Source organism: Bos taurus, chromosome 28, assembly GCF_002263795.3.
Source record: "Bos taurus isolate L1 Dominette 01449 registration number 42190680 breed Hereford chromosome 28, ARS-UCD2.0, whole genome shotgun sequence".
In the NCBI taxonomy this organism is placed as follows: domain Eukaryota; kingdom Metazoa; phylum Chordata; class Mammalia; order Artiodactyla; family Bovidae; genus Bos; species Bos taurus.
This window is the reverse complement of record NC_037355.1, coordinates 29,972,452-29,989,699: the sequence shown is the minus strand read 5'-3', so window position 1 is coordinate 29,989,699 and position 17,248 is coordinate 29,972,452. Positions and strand designations below refer to the sequence as shown.

The window sequence follows — 17,248 nt, the reverse complement described above, 5'->3', positions numbered from 1 at the left end:
CTTGCTGAAACTAAGCCTGTGTGCCACAACTGTGAGAGCCCATGCCCTAGTGCACTAGCCACAACCACTGAAGCCTGCGCACTCCAGAGCCTGTGCTCCCCAGCAAGAGAAGGACCGCAGTGGCCTGCTCACCGCAACCAGAGAAAACCCTCGTGCAGCAACGAAGACCCAGCGCAGCCAAAAGATAAATCGATTGGTTTTAAGTTCTTGCTGAAATAACGTACCCATCATTTAAAGCTTTATACAAATGTACTTTATTGTTTTAAACAGAAGAGGCAGAAAATATTTGCATATAACAAATCCTAGCTTATAAATGTAGTTTTTCAGTGGTGATATCTCTAATCAGCATTCAGGGATTTTTTTGTTTGTTTGTGTCACTGTGTCTTGAGCACTGATATTAGAGAAAAGCACATTGGCGTAAAGTGTAAACCAGCGTCTCAACACTGGAAGAACTTGGAGAGCAAACATGATTTTTCTTACTTCCTCTAAGTAGTCTTAGTAAAACAAAAGGTGATCTTTGGCATAGATTCATACTTTAAAGGCATTAATATTGCATTTATATCAGTTAAGCAACTATACAAAGATGCTGAGGGCCTTGAAAATCATCAGTTAAAAGGTAATAGAGGAAGCCTGAGTGTACAGTACCAACTTAAGACAAGTTTTACACATTCGATGTTAGGATCTAACACACATTTGAGGTGGGGAGACATTCAGGCAAGGGTCTTACTCCTTTACTCATCCAGTTCTGGCTTTGGGAAGAAATATAGTTTCATGTGCTGGGGAATGCTTAGACAGCAGTAAAAAGTACAGGAAAGGAAAAGCTCCCTTCTCTCACTTTGCTAATAGGAACCTTACGGTGATAATTAAATATTATACCTATTACTCCCTTGAACAGCTGTACTTGGGAGGGAGGGGAGGTTGCCAGGGACTTGGTTGGTGTTGGCTGAGGGAGGTAGGAATTTCTGAGGACTGTTTCCCATTGACTCATCCCCCAGAGTGCCAGAATTCCAGTCTGCAAGTACCACCTCCCTTAGGTAGGAAGCGTCCTTCAGACAGGATTGCCTTTGCATTAAACACTCCTGGGGGCAAGCACCAATTCTCAGGACTGAATTTCAAAAGGATAAAAAGGATCTTCCAAAGTTACAAAACAAACATTTATCTTTAAAATCTTGTCTAGGAAGGGTTTGAGGGAAGAATACAAAAGCCAGGACAGGAGACATGATTCGGTTAAAAATAAAATGCAGCATTTCAGCTCAGAAAGAACAGTAAGAGCTAAGAATGAATGAATAAGGCCTCAGCGTAGACCTCTGCAGGCAGTGACAAAGCGTGGAGTGGCCCCGCCAGGAGGGTGGGCAGAGCCACGCCCCGGCTACTCTGCCTCTCCAGTGGCAGAGAGCACCAGGGCACACAGTGTGTTCTGGGGATGCTGCCTTGGCGGGCCAAGGCAGGGTGTGGGACGGAAAGGTTCCCTAGCACAGACACTGCTCTGGGGTGAGGTAAAGACAGAACCACATGATACAGTGATTTCCTCCTGACAAAGTGAAATTTGGCTGTGTACTGTGGGAAACTAGAAGGATTGAACTAGGGAAAGGAAGGAAGTGAGTTCAGGCCCCACAAGCTGGGGCTCCCCAGAGGCCACCTTCCCCTGCCGCAGTGAAGCTCACATCTGAAAAAGACCCAGGAAGCACAGCCAGGAGAGGCAGGCAGGGTCAGCAGCAACATGGAAAGCCCAAAATGTTGGAGGCACAGTGATTTCCTTAACTGACTTGCCTGGGCCCTGGGTCTTGGGAGCCTAGTGGAAAAAATGAGGGGGTGGAGGCGGAAAGGGAGCTGTCCTCTAAGGAACAAGGGCAGAGCAGGGTGTCAGGCTAGTGTTCACTCTTGGATTTTGAGCTTATGTGAAGTCCATGGGCTAGAAACCCAGTCTGCCTATTGGGATAGAGTGTGCATAAGTAAAACCGTGTTTGAGAATACAGGCCTTATACGGAGACACATTTCAGTGTCCATAACAAGAGTATAAATGTTTTCTAATTTGTATGTCAGGCCAGGATGGTGGCTTTCAACCCCCCAGCAATCTTGGGTGGCTCCTGGGACCACATCATTTTCGTTCTGTGCAGCAGGGGCTTGCTTCTGTGTTAGCCAGGTTCAACCAGGTGTCTACTGGTACCAGGGAGTCTTTCTAACCCAGCGCAGAGTAAACCCAGCATCTGTTCGAATTTTGATTGAAGCTGCTTCTGCTTCTCGAACAGTCTCCTTCACAGACTGCATGAGGTTCTGGGCATTGTGAACCAGCATCTCTGTGGCCTGCAAGGAAAGAGGAGCTCTCCATTACTCAGAGTCCCTGATGGAGCCCTGCCTCTGAAACAGGCTTAAGCCAGGAACGGAATGCGGTTTACCCTACCTGCGCCTGGCGTCACTGGTGGTTTATAGCTGGATCGCCAAAAAGAACCCCAAACTGGACCATCGATGATTGTGGACTGCACTCTCAGATGGCATCTAGTGTACACTCCTTTGCTGATGTTTGAACAAGCCCCTGCCTTGGGCTCCCCCTCTGCCTAGAATGCTCTTCCCTCAGGTATCCCAATGGCTCACTTCTCACCTCCTTCAGATCTCTCTGCCCAGTTATCACCTTATTGAGGCTTTTCCTGCTCACCTTATTTTAAGTCACAAACCACCTTCCCAACTCCCAGTGTGCCTCACCCTCGAGTTCTGTCTTCATTTTTCTCTACAGAACTCGTCATCGCTAGCTGATAAACTATATGTTTTATCTAGGTGGTTCATCTGATGTTTTATCTAATTTTATCTAAAATTTAAGTAACATGAGGGAAGCAATTTTGTCAGTTTTGTTCTCTACTGTATTTTGGTGTTATGTCAGTGCCTGTCACACGAGGCATTTCATATATATTTAATGAATGAATGAAAAAGTAATCAAGTAAACCAACCACCTTATAAATCCATGAAAATCTAAGTAAGTCTTCTAAACATAAAAAATACAGGACTGAGATCACATTAGTAACTTATCAATCTACTAACCCAGTAGTTTTTTTAATTCTGATATGTTTTTGAGCTATAGATCCTTTGTGAGATTAATGAAGGCTGTGGATTCTCCCCAGAAAAAAAAGCTCAGATGCACAAAATTTGTGAATGTGATATCAGAGGGTTTTTGGGCTCTGAGAGGCATAACTATGGACTAGAAGTCCCAATCAGTTAATCTTTTCACTTGGTCAATAAAGAGGCTGAGGCCCAGAAAGATTCAGAGACTTGCCAGCCAAACTCACACAGCAGTCAGGATGAGGCCTCCAATTTCTACCTTGCAGTCCTGTGTCTCTTCCGTTCTACCACATTGTCAGTTTCTTTTTCTACTAGAATAATGGAACATAGTAGACACTCCCAAGATACATTTTTGTTGGTTAACTGATTAAATGATAAGGTTGGAAATTCTTGAGTCTTCCCCTTCCTTCCTTGTCTTTTCTATTTCCTTTCCTTGGGGCAGAAGAGATCACCTGATAGGAAATAGCCGAGTGCCCAAACCCTGCCTAGAATACACGGAAGTTACAGATGAAGATCCAGTTTGCGTGGTTTAGGGGACGAGAGGGTTAAGGTGAGAGCTAGTGAACTAAAACATGGTAGTTAAGGCAGCACTGTTGACCCCAAGAGAAGTAGCCTCCTTGCCTCCTCTCAAGTGCTCCTTCCCTGTCTCCTGGCCCAGACTTCTCCAAGGAGAGGGACTGTGTCTTTTGTTAACTCCTCTACATAGCACGTTATGCAGTGCCGCATACATATTCCAATGTATGATAAGCCTTGTCTGGGCAGTTCAACAAAAGATGTGCTATCTTCCATAAGAAGAAATTGGAAGTCTGGCTCACAGCACAGCCTATTGGAGGGAGTTTAGGAGAGGAAGAGGTGTTCAAATGATGGCTTTCTGAAAGACCTGAGCCACATTTCCAGGAGGCAGGGAAGAGAACAAACTGGGATTGCCAAAATACATACAAGAAACACTTTAAGCAAACATTCCCACCATCTTTATTTCAATATCTGTCAAAAAAAACAAAAGAGAAGCACCTCCTTTGAGATTTCATTTCCACCTCACCACAGGCCTAACCACCTCATGCCCCTGAAAAGACAGTGCTGTTCATCCTCCCTGAGGTACTTATAATCCAGAGGGCAAGGAAGCAGGAATTCTCCAGCCGAAAAGGTCCAGTGGGCAGGACTGAACACACCCTAGAGGCCTCTAAAGAGCCAAGCCTATTCCAGGGAGAAAAAGAACTGAGTGGAGTCCTAACTGCTGCTGATTCACTCAACCTCCCTAACCCTCAATTTCTCATTTGTAAAATGACAGAAGTTGCACAAGAGCTTTTCACTTTCCTTTCCAAATTTCTGATGCATCTCTCCAACACAGATGCCCTTTTGAGAGAGCTGAAGACTCCATACCATGTACTGAATACTCATTCCTCAAGGCTGAATTAAATCACCCTAAAGGGGCACAGAAGCTGCTGGTGAGAAATCAGAAGCAGCAGGTACGTACCTGCTCGGACTCCTCGTCGCTTATGTTGGTCCGACCCAGCATGGTGGCCTTCACCGTGGACAGGATTTTGAGCTGGGTGCTTATGGTTGGGATTCGCTCGCATACCTAAAAGAGAAAACTCAATTGAGTATGTTTCTATGTTTTTCTTGCCTGCAAGCTCCTTGAGGGCGAGACTTATCCACCTCTTACTCTCAGTGGCTGGCATGCAGAAGGCATTCAATATATCAGCAGCAGAATTCCATTTGTTTTCCCCCTAGAATCAGTCTAGTCTCTTTGTCCAAAAATGGAAGCATTAAAATTCTTTCATTTGATTCAGAAATAAACTTTTCCAACTCTGTCTTTCCCAAACTCACATGCATATTTCCCCTTTCTGCTATTTCTTTCATGAGGTGCCTCTTCCTCCTTGCTCACCCGGATTTCTCTCTCCTGCTTTTCTCCCTACCCCTGCCACTGCCCTCCCCCCCCCCTCCCCCAACACACACACACACACACACACTTTTCCTGAGTACCTGTAAAAGGTTGGTTCTAATCCGCTTATCTGTGCACTGCTTGGCAACCTCCTTGGCCAACCGAGTCACCTCATCTGAGGCCTTGGCGATGTCCTTGGCACACTGAATCAGTGCCCGCTTGGTGCCGCTGCCCCCTCTGACCAGTCGAGACATCTCAGCCATCAACAGAGCCATGCGCTTGGCTGCTGCAATGATGTCATTGCCCTGGAGAGACGCGAGACACAGAGTGAGCTCAGCCCATACTCTGGCCAAGTTAGGGAGCGAAGTAGAAGCAGAGAAGAGGGGAGGGAGCCTGCTGCTCTAGCAGCCCTCTGGGAGGTGAGAAGAGAATACACAGGCTATTCTTGAGTGATACAGACAGCAGAGGAGAAGTAAAGAGAAGAGTAAGCCAGGGCACTCACCCTAGCATTCAGTGAGAGTGAGAGAGACAGAGAGAGATCACTGGACCGAAAAAAGGAGGACTTGGATATTAATCTGAAAGGGCAACATGTGAGCCCCAGGCATAGCACTAAACAAGCACATCAGCATCTCCAGGTTAATCATGTCAATAAAATGGGAGTGGGCCCAAGGAATGGGTTAAACAGGCATTTTCCTCTCTGTGGGGGGAAAGCAGTACAGTTGGCCTGAAGGGAAAAGTACAGATGAGCCTTTCCAGATGCTGAAATCATCCTCTTCAACCTGACCCTTCTTACAAATAGCGGCCAAGGATTGCCGCTGCTGAACTAGAATTTAAACCAAGTAACTATTAGCCTTGGTGAAAAAAAATTTTTTCTGACCTAAACAGCTCCTTCCCTCTGTCTACTGCCTCTTGTTTGTACTGTCAGCCTAAAGGAACATGTTATTTTCATTCTTCATGTTTAAAAAGACCAAAAATCAATTCTTCAGTCCCCTCAGCTAAGTGGCTTCAATTAAAGAAACTTTCAGCTAAGAGGATGCTGGGGGAGGCTTTGGGAAAATAAAAATCATGTGTCAAGCTGTAACTGGAACTCCGGCCAACTAATAGCAGCTTATCTTAGATTTGGCATTTTGGTTCATTATAACCCTCATGGGTCATAATGTACAAGTAATTTACTTTATGCCTTCAAAAGGCTCATCTTTTGGCTGATAGCAAGCAAAAATAATAAATGCAGTGTTCAAAACTACCTAAAAGGCCAGGCCCTCTGCATTTCTCCCCTCATGCTTTCCAGTTTCTAGACAATGCAGTGAGGCATACACAAACCATGCCACGGCAGGGTGCTCTGTGAGAGGCATCCACAGGCACCAGGAAGTGGCTGATCATTTACACGAGGGGGTGCGTAACCTCCCAGGCAGTCGTCGAGGCCAGAGAGAACACAGTTTGGGAAGAACTCATGAGAACAGGAGTATGTTAGACAAGGTTGCACCTCTTCCACTGCAGACCTGGGATCATTCCAGGATTTCATGACCTTGGTTAGAGGATAGTGTTGTGCCAGGGTTAGTTATTTATCACCCATCACTCCTCAAAACCTTTCTTCTTGCAACATGCCACCTTCCAAGGGGAAAATGTAATGATCCCCATCCTCTACTCCCTAAGGCCAGAGCTCTGTTGGTTCCTGTCCTGCAGCCTTGAGCCCTCTCTCTTCCCCACTCCCACACCCTGGCCCACTGAAACCCCTGATCAAGCAGTCAGTGAAGCTCCCTTCCCTGTGGGTACCCCTTAAGGCCAGCATCTGCCACGCAGCCAAGTGCAGGACAGCAAGCAGTCCTCCCCAGAAACCCTGCCATGTAAAGCTGCTTCTCACCCTGATCAACTCTGCCGGAGCCATCAGTGAGAGGTCAGCGGAGAGGAGCTGGGGATGGGGGTTAGGCAAAGCCCAATGATCAGGCCGGATGACCTCTTAATGGTCTATAGTGGTTCCTGACCTGAAAGTCATTGAGAGACGCATCCATAGCTTCCCAAGGGATTTAAGGTTCCAATGTCGGCCACAAGGTCAATAAGAAAAGGAATCCTTTCAAAAAGTGACCCTATCTCTCTCTAACCCCTAAACATGAATGCAATCCAATTAATCTGGCATTCGCAGACCTATGAAACTTGTGAAGCCAGTCCTAACAACAAGGTGCAAACAGACAGACGCCCACCCGGCCCAGACTCACAGGACCCGCACAGATCATGAGTGATGCAATGTGTCAAGGCTGCACATGGCCGGATGCATAGGGAGCAGCCCCACTGGGGGGCGCTCATCAGTACCTTACTAGACCACTTGGTAGCTTCCCGATGCAATGACTGAGCCGCGGCCAGAATGGGCTGGTTGACCGGCTGATTGGATGGCATTAACAGCAGCTCAGGTTCGTAATCGTCTTCCATGTCAGGGGGGACAGGGAACCCAACAGCATCAGCCGCCTCTGCCTCAGCTACAACACTTATACCCACCTTAGCGGCTGGGTTACCCGGCTTGGTCGATGGCAGGAAGGATGAGAAACAGGGACAGTGTTAGTAAGAGCAGTAGGGCTTGGGAAACTGAGCTTCAGCTGATTTAGTAACCCAAGCTCGCCTAGGATGGGAAAGAAAATGGATTCCCTCCAGGAGTCCGATGAGCCAAGCTCTGCAGAAAGGGAATTCTCAGCCTCCAGCACCAATCTGCTCATAGCAAGGGAAAGAGGCTTGCTTACTCCAGTAGCAAAGGTTTCCAGAGACATATTTATACAAAGAAAGAAAGTGGCATTCCTTTTTAATACACTTACTACCAAAGAGTAATTCTCGGGTCAGAACATTTTTGAGAAGCCAAACAAACAATCAATAGTAGCTTATTAACTTTAAAAGGAATTCAGAAGGGAAAAGTAAATGCGGCCACACAAGTTGCTTTGAACAGAACAAAGTGAAAACCTGCTGACTCATATGGACACTGTTCTACAGTTTCCTGGACACAGAAGGTATCTTGGGTCAGCTCTGCCAGACACAAAATTTTTTTTTCTTGCTGGGGTTAAGAGTCCCAGAATCTAAAATAATAAACTGGAAGCAACAGATATCAAGTCAGGAAAGAGGAAAGGAAAACACAACGCTGAGTGAAGCGGGCTTATCAAATACCCCATAGTCACCCAGCTAGAAGTAGCCTCGAGAGACACCTCATCTAGCATCCACCTTAGGGAAAACATACTTCAGAGCAGTTGTCCCTATCTGAGGTCCTCAGAGACAACGCTTCACAATCTCACTTTGCATCCATCACTAGAACTGCCTCCTCAAGCTACTCTTTGGGTACAACCTAAATCTCTCCAATTGCACTCAGCCCAAACTCAGTTTACACAGTCCACAGATAATTAATGCATGGCCTTGTCAACTGACCAAGGCTGAGTTCAGAGGAGCTCTAAGTTGATGCCCATGAGAGAATGGGACCTGTGTGTGTTGGGGGAGACAATTAATTTAATACCAGGGATGGGATTCTGAAAGCCCAGGGAGGAAGCAGGGAGATCAGATGCTAAAAATAGGTTGAGGGGGAAAGAAAATGAAAGGAACTGCCCCCAGTGAAGCCAAACCACTGATATAAAGAATGGCAAAAAAAAAGAATGACAAACACGGGTTCTTTATATCAAACATCTCAGGGTATGTAATCTCAGATTACAAACATCTCTAACCAAGAGAAAGTAAGAGTTTGTGTCAAATTTAATTTGAGGTTGCTACAACTCCTAAAAATCTTAATCCGCACAGGAAGCCTGCCTCCAAAAAATGACTAATAACTTGGAGGACTCAGCGCCAACATGTGGTGTAGGTACCTTCTAAATCCTTTCACCTAAACTGTCTCAACCAGGACTCATCCCCATTCCTTAGAGGTAAGGCCAGCCCACTCCTGGGTGGGGTTCAGAGTCCCAGAGTGTACAAAGACAGACTGATAGAAACAAACACACCCCACTCCTCACCTCCCTAAACACACATGGTTCAAGTAACTACTGACTTCACACAGCTTGAAGTCAGCAACCCCCAGAGGCAAACCAGCAGACACAGTCAGATTTAAGGACTTCTGGTGACAAATGGCAGAGTGGGGTAAACATCTAGGCCAGTGCTGTCCACCCCTCAAGGTTTATGTTTATCTTTACAATTCATGTATATTTTGTGTTCCTATGAACAATGTACTTGGGTTTATTGTAATGAAATTTAAATTTTCTTTAGGAAATTCCCTGGCGGTCCAGTGGTTAGGACATAGTGCTTTCACTGTTGGGGACTGGGTTCGATTCCTGGTCAGGGAACTAAGAGCTCACAGGCCATGAGGTATGGCCAAATAAATAAATAAATTTTCTTTAAAATCTTTACGTAAAACCAACCTTCACTGTCACCCCCACTCAACTCCCCCACATGCACTGGGACTCTGCTAACCGTCCCAGGGGTATGCATGCCCCTGTTGGAGAGATATGATTGTAAGTAAGTCCACAGGTCAAGACCAACACCAGCAAGGTCACCATTCCTTCTGTGAAGCTGGACTCACAGCTAACAGTTCAGAAAAATACAGAGTTAAAAAAACCAAGGGCAAATTCCCAGCCTGAAAAAAACCCAAGATCAGATGCATGTGTGGGAGGTCCCTTGGGAACTACATTCAATACAAGAGCTTAAGATGACGGAGAGTGTAAAAAGAAAAGAGGAAAATAGATGTTGGGAATAAAGATGTAGGGTCATAGTAGAAACACAACTGACTTAAAACTAACAAATAAATTTAACTCTTATCTAGAAAGGTTACCACTCACTTTTCATCATTTAGAGACAAATAGGGGCTTCCCAAGTGACTCAGTGGTAAAGAATCCACCTGCTAATGCAGGAGACACAAGAGACACAGACTTGATCCCTGGGTGGAGAAGATCCCCTGGAAGAGAAAACAGCAACCCACTCCAGTATTCTAGCCTGGAAAATTGAAAGGGCAGAGGAGCCTGGCAAGCTACAGTCCATGGGACTGCAAAGAGTCAGACACAACCGATATGCACGCAGGCAAAAGTTATTCATGGGGCATGACTGCTACAGCATCCAAATGTTCACAAACCACCTTAACATTTACATTTCCAGATCTGTTGGAGTTAGCCTGAAGCTGTCTTGAATTGAAGGGTAAGATGATTCTGATAACAGGACAAAGGACAAAGCTTTTAAGATACCAAATATCTGCTTCTATGAGAAAAGAGAAGGAAAATGAAAATATTTCATATAGCTATAGCAGAGCCCACAGAAGACTGTGCCATGTTTAGAGTGTGGATAATTACCAAGAGAGCATCTAAAAACATTCAGTGACCCCAAGAAAGAAGAGAAAGTTCTTAGAGACTAAATGTCCACCATCAGGGGAGCTGATACTCCAGAGGAAAGAGGAAAGGAAACTTCGTCTCAAACCACAGGTGTCCTAGCTCTCACTTGAGCTGCTAGAAGGAGAAATCATCAAGTACCAGAAACATCTCACTAAATCACAAGAAAGAAGAGGATCCTGCTCCTGGCAGCAACACAAACCAAAGCAGAGAGAGGGTGATTTTCCAAAAAGACTTCCTGGGCTGTATGTCGGCTCTTCATCCTTTCTCAACAAGAAGAGCGTCACTACTTACCTTGCTGGACCACTTGCGAGCTTCATCGTGGAGCTGCCTGGCAGCCATCATCATTGGCTGGTTAATCACCTCCCCGGCTTTCTGCTCAGGGAATTCTTCATCCTTCTCCTCCGGTGGTGGGGGCCTGGGTGGAGGGACCTCACCCTCAGGCAGAGGTGGTTTGGGAGGAGCAAGCTCATCTGTCAGCTAAGAAAGAATTGCTAGGTTATAAGTAAAGTCCTAGGAACTACCCCACTCCAATCCTTTCCTTTCCTCTAAAAAGCATCCCCAGCATATACCCTGAGAAAACCATAATTGAAAAAGACACATGTTCCCCAATGTTCACTGCAGCACTATTTACAAATAGCTGGTTCATAGAAGCAACTTAGGTATCCATCGACAGATGAATGGATAAAGAAGCTGTGGTACATACACAATGGAATATTACTCAGCCATAAAAAAGAACACATTTGAGTCAGTTCTAACGAGGTGGATGAACCCAGAGCATTATCATACAGAGTGAAGTAAATCAGAAAGAGAAAAACAAATATCATATATTAACACATATATATGGAATCTAGGAAGACGGTAATGAAGAACCTCTTTGCAAGGCAGCAGTGGAGATGCAGACACAGAGAACAGACTGTGGACCCTGGGAGGTCGGGACGTGTGGACACGGGATGAATGGAGAGAGTTGCATGGAAATACACACACTACCATATGTAAAGTGGATAGCCATGGAAATTTGCTGTATGACTCAGGGAACTGAAACTGGGGCTGTGACAACCTAGAGGGGTGGGATGGGGTGGGAGGTAGGAAGGAAGTTCAAGATGGAGGGGATATATGTATACCTATGGCTTATTCATGTTGATGTATGGCAGAAACCAAAACAATACTGTAAAGCAATTATTCTTCAATTAAAAATGAACAAGTTTTTTTTTTTTCTTAGATTAAAAAAAAAGTATCCCCAGAAAAGTCACCCACATTCACAATCATCCACACTGAGCACGAGGGCCACCTGCTTCAGTCTCAACAGAAGCATATTTTCCTCCTTTTTTCTTCACAAAAAACTAGCAGCTACTGTCTTGGACATATCCCAGGGAGGCATGCATGGCAATACCGAGCCAAAGAGCCTCAAAGATCTAAATTCTGGTCTTAACTTCGGACCAGAGTTCAGGGACAGCTGCATAAGCATGGAACTTCTCCCCAGGGCCTTGGGTTCCTCATTTACCAATGAGGAGTGCCTAGACCAAATGACTTCTAAGTTCTTGATTCCAAATGTCAGGACTCTGTTGATCCCGTAAGAATCCATTCCCCAGAAGAGCCATCTCCTGACTCTAACCACCCACCCACAGTCCATCAAATGGAAAGAATCAAGTCAAAAAAGAAGTGTTGGTGGCTAGGGAAGCACTGGTCATTAGCTCTGGGCACAATCACTCAAATTTGTCCTCAACAAACTTAGAAACTTAAATATGGGAAAGCAAATTTGGGACATTAAATATGGGAAAGTAAATCAGGACATTAAATCAAATTATTGCCTTGATAAGCTATTCCTAAGGACAAGCTATTTCCAATACAGCTATTTTCCCACTCCTCACCAACCTACCCCACTAACTCATCACTCATCACATTCACACTGACCATAGCCAGCTCCTCTGCTCCAGTCACTCCCCATCAAAGCAGACCAACACCACAGACTCTCCACTTACCCAGCACACCCAATGCATAAGCACTGGGTTAGGACTCCTCTAGATTCAAGAATGAAAGCTGAGTTGTGCCTTTGAGATTCAAGTAAAATAAAACAAAGCTACCTAGTGACAGAGGCTCCGGAGCAGACTACCTCTCTGCCACTACAGTCCCAACACCCTGCTGCTCAGTTCTCCCCGTGTATCTGGATTTACTTACTCGGAGCTGTTCAAGGTCTGGTGGAGGAGGCGGGAAGTCAGGCTCCTGTGGTTGGAAGGCTTCTCTGACCTTGGCCACAGCTCCTAGGATCCGGTATCCTGAGTCCAGGAAGCTCTTTTGCAGTCCTAAACACAGACACCCTCACTTTCAGTTGGGTAGGTCAGTACCCTGGAGCACTGTCTGTCCAGAAGAACTGGTTTTCAGTAACAAAAGCTGGGTGTGAAGCTGCCAGTAAGTGGCACAGGCAGTGACTGAAAGGGAAGGGAGGTAAGAGCGAGGCAGATGCCCTGAGTCCTGCAAAGAGTCAGAAGCAGCACAAACCAGCCGTTCCCTGTAGTGCTCAGGGGACCTTCTTGCCTGGACAGCTGACAAGCACTCGGGACACTCCTGGGCAGGAACGCTTTGGGATCAGGTGGTGCTCATCACCTCTCATGATAAAGCAGTCAAGAGATAAGCAGCCCCACTCAGAACAGGGGAGATGTCACTTTCAGATGGGGCAGACTTTCCCTGGAGTACTTCTCACCTTTCTCCCTACCTACTCCTTTGCTCCATTTGGCATTCAGCATATTAGCCCTTACACTGAGCTGCTGCTACTGTATCCAGTCACCCAGAATTAAAGAATTTACTCAAACTATTTCTGTTGTTTAGTCACTAAGTTGTGTCCAATTCTTTCGCAACCCAATGGACGGTAGCGCGCCAGGCTCCTCTGTCCGTGGGATTTTACAGGCAAGAATACTGGGGCAGTTTGCCATTCCCTTCTCCAGAGGATCTTCCCAATCCAGGGATTGAACCCATGTCTCCTGTATTGGCAGGCAGATTCTTTACCACTGAGTGTCACCTGGGAAGCCGCTCAAACTATTAGAAACTCCAATTAGGAAACTGAGCACGTCTTTAGTGATGGTGGGTTGGGAAAACGAGGTAGACTTTGCCTGGGCTAGGGATGAAGAGGGCAGCCCCTTCTTCCCACTCTCTCACACTGAGTGGGTCCTACTCAGAGAAGAGGCTAGAATCACTGGAGGTTCACAGAAGGAAGGAATTCAGATGGTTCCTACCAGAAAGGAGTGACACATCTTCAGCAGCAAAGAAAACATGACCAAAATTCAGCTAATGAAAACCCAAATTCTTTTGTGTAGGATCAAGATAATCACCTAGGAGACCCACAGGTCAACTCAGGTCCTCCAAATTTGACAGAAATAAAGAATGTTGTCTAGAGAAAAAGCATTTTAAGAAAAGCAGAAGTTATGCAAGTGATATAAGTTAAATGGTTGATAAATTGGTTATTATGCATCTTTTGAGAAATTTCCAAAATAATGATTCAATAGGAGAAGGAGCTATTTAGTCAGACTACATGAAGAAAGTGCAGAGAAGCTGCTCCAGAGAAACTAACTTATGATAACCCTGCCAACACTTCAGGAAATATTCTGTCCAACATATTTTGAACAGAAAAAGATTAATCTAGCATTCTCAAACTAGCAGGCTATAGTTTTTCCTCCAAGACTTTGCATGTGGGCATTTTGGGGTGCATCTTCTTTTCCCTCCCTGTCAGCTGCCTGAATTAACCTCTCAGGTGAGGTGAACCACACCATGCATTGCTTACCAGGGTCAGAAATGTTTCCTGCCACGGCCTTTGCATCCACCACCATTGGGGAGATGGTTTTGCTCAATTCATCAGAGGCAGCTTTCACAGCCTCACGGAATTTGGGATCCTCAGAGTTCTCCACCTCCCTCTTAGCCACCAGCAGGATTCGGTTGGCCCGACGAGCAATGCTGGTTGCCCCGGCGACCAGCATCTGAGGCTGAATGTTGGCCATGGCAACTTTACACTTGTCCAGGTCTTTTTTAATTGCTTCTTCGGAAGCATCCAACAGAGATTTAGTGTCAATGGCTTCGTCCACCAGCCCTGTCCAGAGAATAGAAATGAAATTTAGTTTCTATTTTACAAGAATAGAGACTCCAAAACCCTGATGCCCACTCACATGAAAGGACAACACTCATAATTCTCACCTTCAGCTCAAAGTCCTTCTTACACAATCAAAAGCACCACTGGAGCGGGGTCGGCGGGGGAGTAAGAATGTAGCCCAGGAGGCCAAACAGATTCAGAGCATTTTTACCAACTGTGGTCCCAGCCTTCTTATATCTACCACAGACACCCAGAAACGCTTTCACATCAGGAGGAAACCAGAATTGTGTCTGAAACCTTCGCTGCATCAGCACCACATTATCTGTTAAGAATGTTTTCTCCTCCCGTCTCACTCCCCAGCCATCTGTTGCTTGTTGGCAGCTTGTAGTGCCCAAGATGAGCCACGCGGTGGATTCCAGTAACCTTAACAGCCTGTTTCTTGTTTCTGTTACCTGTCTTCATATGCCCAAGGAGCTCCACTTTCATCACTGGCTGCTATGGACCCCTGTCCCAGCAGGTCGTGCAGGGAAGCTGGAGCGCCTGCCTTCCTCATCTCTTCCTCTCCCATCCCTCCCTCCACAGAGAATGAAGAAGACTCAGAGATGCCACTTCAACTGCACAGATCTGTTGGTTGTTGGTGTCTCCTTTTTAAAAAAAAAAAAACTACGTAGTCGATAAGTTGGAGGAAATTCTGAGACAAGTTGTATTAAATGGTAGCTATTGTGGTTCCTTGAAATGTGAACCCGTTGAAAATGACAGGGACACTTACTGTATCCACAAACACTGCCTCTCAGCCTCTGAAACCAAACCCCAGCTCAGACAGAGACAAGGCACTATTCAGAGAAGATAGGAACTGTAACAATAAACATCACACTGGGAGGGCGGCATTAAAATCAAAGGGCCTCAAAGAGTCTCTCTTTGGACAAAGTTGCAAGGCTTGAATGAGAAGCCGCCGCTGCTCAGAGGCCTTAATCAGGGCCAAGTACACTGTCAGGCACATGACAGTCCCTTTATCCAATTACAGCTTAGTAACATAACCGGTCCTGCCTGAGTTTCTCAGAACTTGTTTCTCATGGATTAGACAGCAAGATTTTTGCACACAACGCTACCTGTCATTTTTTCAACATTATCGATCCACTGGTTCTTCATGGTCTCAAAATGTTCATAAGCAGCTTGATTTCCAGGATTCCTAAGTAAGATGCGAGCAGCTGAGACCACCTGGGAATAACAAAGCAACCTTGAAACACCAAGAGCACCTTCCCTCTCAAACACAAGCCTTGAGTGAAGCTTCCCCCTCTTCACCTGCAGGTGGCACTCTAAGGCCAAAAGTCGGCGAGTCTCCTTTAACGCCAAACACTTTAGTCTTGGTCTGATAAGCAGCTCAGCTAATAAAGTAACATAGTAAAGGAGTGTTTGCTTGATACTTCCAAACATACACAAAACAGACAAATACTTAAGCCCTCCATGTCCTTCCATCTAAAAAAGTACCATTTAAAAAGATACTATTAACAGATTTATGAATATTTACTAAAAACAACTGTCTATAGTTAACAAAGTACTTTCACATCCATTATCAGGCTGAATCCTCACAACAAGCCTGTGAGAGAGACAGGACAGTAATTTCTCCATTTCACAGCTGCAAAAACCAAGACACAGAAAATTGAAGTCACTTGCTCAAGAGCTCTTAGCAAGTCAGTTACAGCTCTAGAGGAAGGAACTAACATTTACTGAGTATATGATAAGTTATAGGCTGTATAACATATAAATATCTGAATTTTCAAAGCAATCCACTAGGAAAGAGTTCCCTCTGTTTACATATGAGGAAAGGATTCAAGTCCAGATCTGTCTCCAAAGTCCTGGTTCTTTTTACAGTTGGTGTGTTAAGCCTACTGCTGTGTTTCTGTGTTTTAGGAATCTCGGTTTTATACAGAAATTCTATATTTTATTCTTCATGTTTTATGGAACTTTTTCACGAAAGTTAGATACACTCATGTTTTACGGACATGTTTGATTTTTCAAGAGAATCTAACTTTTAACATGCCACATGGATAAAAGCTGAACAATGAAGGGACATGCTAAATGTCCCCTGTCTCTGCTTACAAGCTCCCACCACATCTAGTATCACAAATCTGTAAAGCCAAGACAGTTTCTAATGTATCACAGGCATTTAAGAAATATATGCTGAGTAAATAAGTGAAAAAATAATAAAGTTTCTATAATTCAACTGAAAGAAAAAAAATGCACAAACATCACACTAAATGACATTGAACTGATTTTTTTTAAAGAACGTCTATCATGTACTAGAATTTTAATTCCTGTCCGATTTGTTTTCTTTTGTTCCCACTCTTCCAATATTCTGTTCACAGTCTGGTATATCTTGGTTATATAATTAAAGAGAAAAGAAAACTAAGTATAAAACAACTAAAAATGTTTAAATAGCCTCAAAGAGATGTATGGAAAGGCATAAACTCTAAAATCAAAACCAACTAACCTCTCAAGATTATCAAATTTTTCTCTAATTCTGTATGGGAGGGGGGTACTTTACTAGTTTCTTCTACTTTCAAAACTAATCATATCATTGTAAAAAAAATTCAAACAATATAAAAATGATTTTATTGACACTAAGGGTAAATGTGGGGTTTCTTCATGATATTTTATAATAATAAGTGTTCAAAAATGTATAGAAACTGTTCTGTAGTTAACCTCCTTTACTCACTACGGTGTGAACTTACATGATAAAAAGGGAGCGAAACTCACCTGGGGTGTAAGTTCTCGGGCTGTCTTCACTGAGGCCTGAATGCCTTCCACTGTTGATTTATTAGCAGTTCCAACAGCAGCCGCCTTCTCTGCTGTGGCCCCAAGCCTTCCTGAATGGTTTTCAAAGTTAGCTGCCCTCTCATCAAATAC

General features: G+C 44.8%; 1 protein-coding gene across 2 annotated transcripts in view; it reads right to left on the bottom strand.

Annotated features, from left to right (window-relative positions):
• Positions 1–230: 230 nt before the first annotated feature.
• The window catches only part of VCL (vinculin), a 112,555-nt gene continuing 95,537 nt past the window's right edge, over positions 231–17,248 (bottom strand). Inside the window, exons 14-22 of one of the 2 annotated variants that reach the window (NM_001191370.1) lie at positions 17,099–17,248; positions 15,451–15,559; positions 14,039–14,341; positions 12,442–12,566; positions 10,558–10,743; positions 7,241–7,444; positions 5,035–5,238; positions 4,526–4,630; positions 231–2,304 (exon numbers count right to left, since the gene is read on the bottom strand). In NM_001191370.1, coding sequence (NP_001178299.1) covers positions 2,158–2,304; positions 4,526–4,630; positions 5,035–5,238; positions 7,241–7,444; positions 10,558–10,743; positions 12,442–12,566; positions 14,039–14,341; positions 15,451–15,559; positions 17,099–17,248 — 1,533 coding nt within the window. In that variant the 3' untranslated portion in view covers positions 231–2,157. The remainder of the gene's footprint in view (positions 2,305–4,525; positions 4,631–5,034; positions 5,239–7,240; positions 7,445–10,557; positions 10,744–12,441; positions 12,567–14,038; positions 14,342–15,450; positions 15,560–17,098) is intronic. The other variant, XM_005226483.4, reaches the window with a different exon arrangement.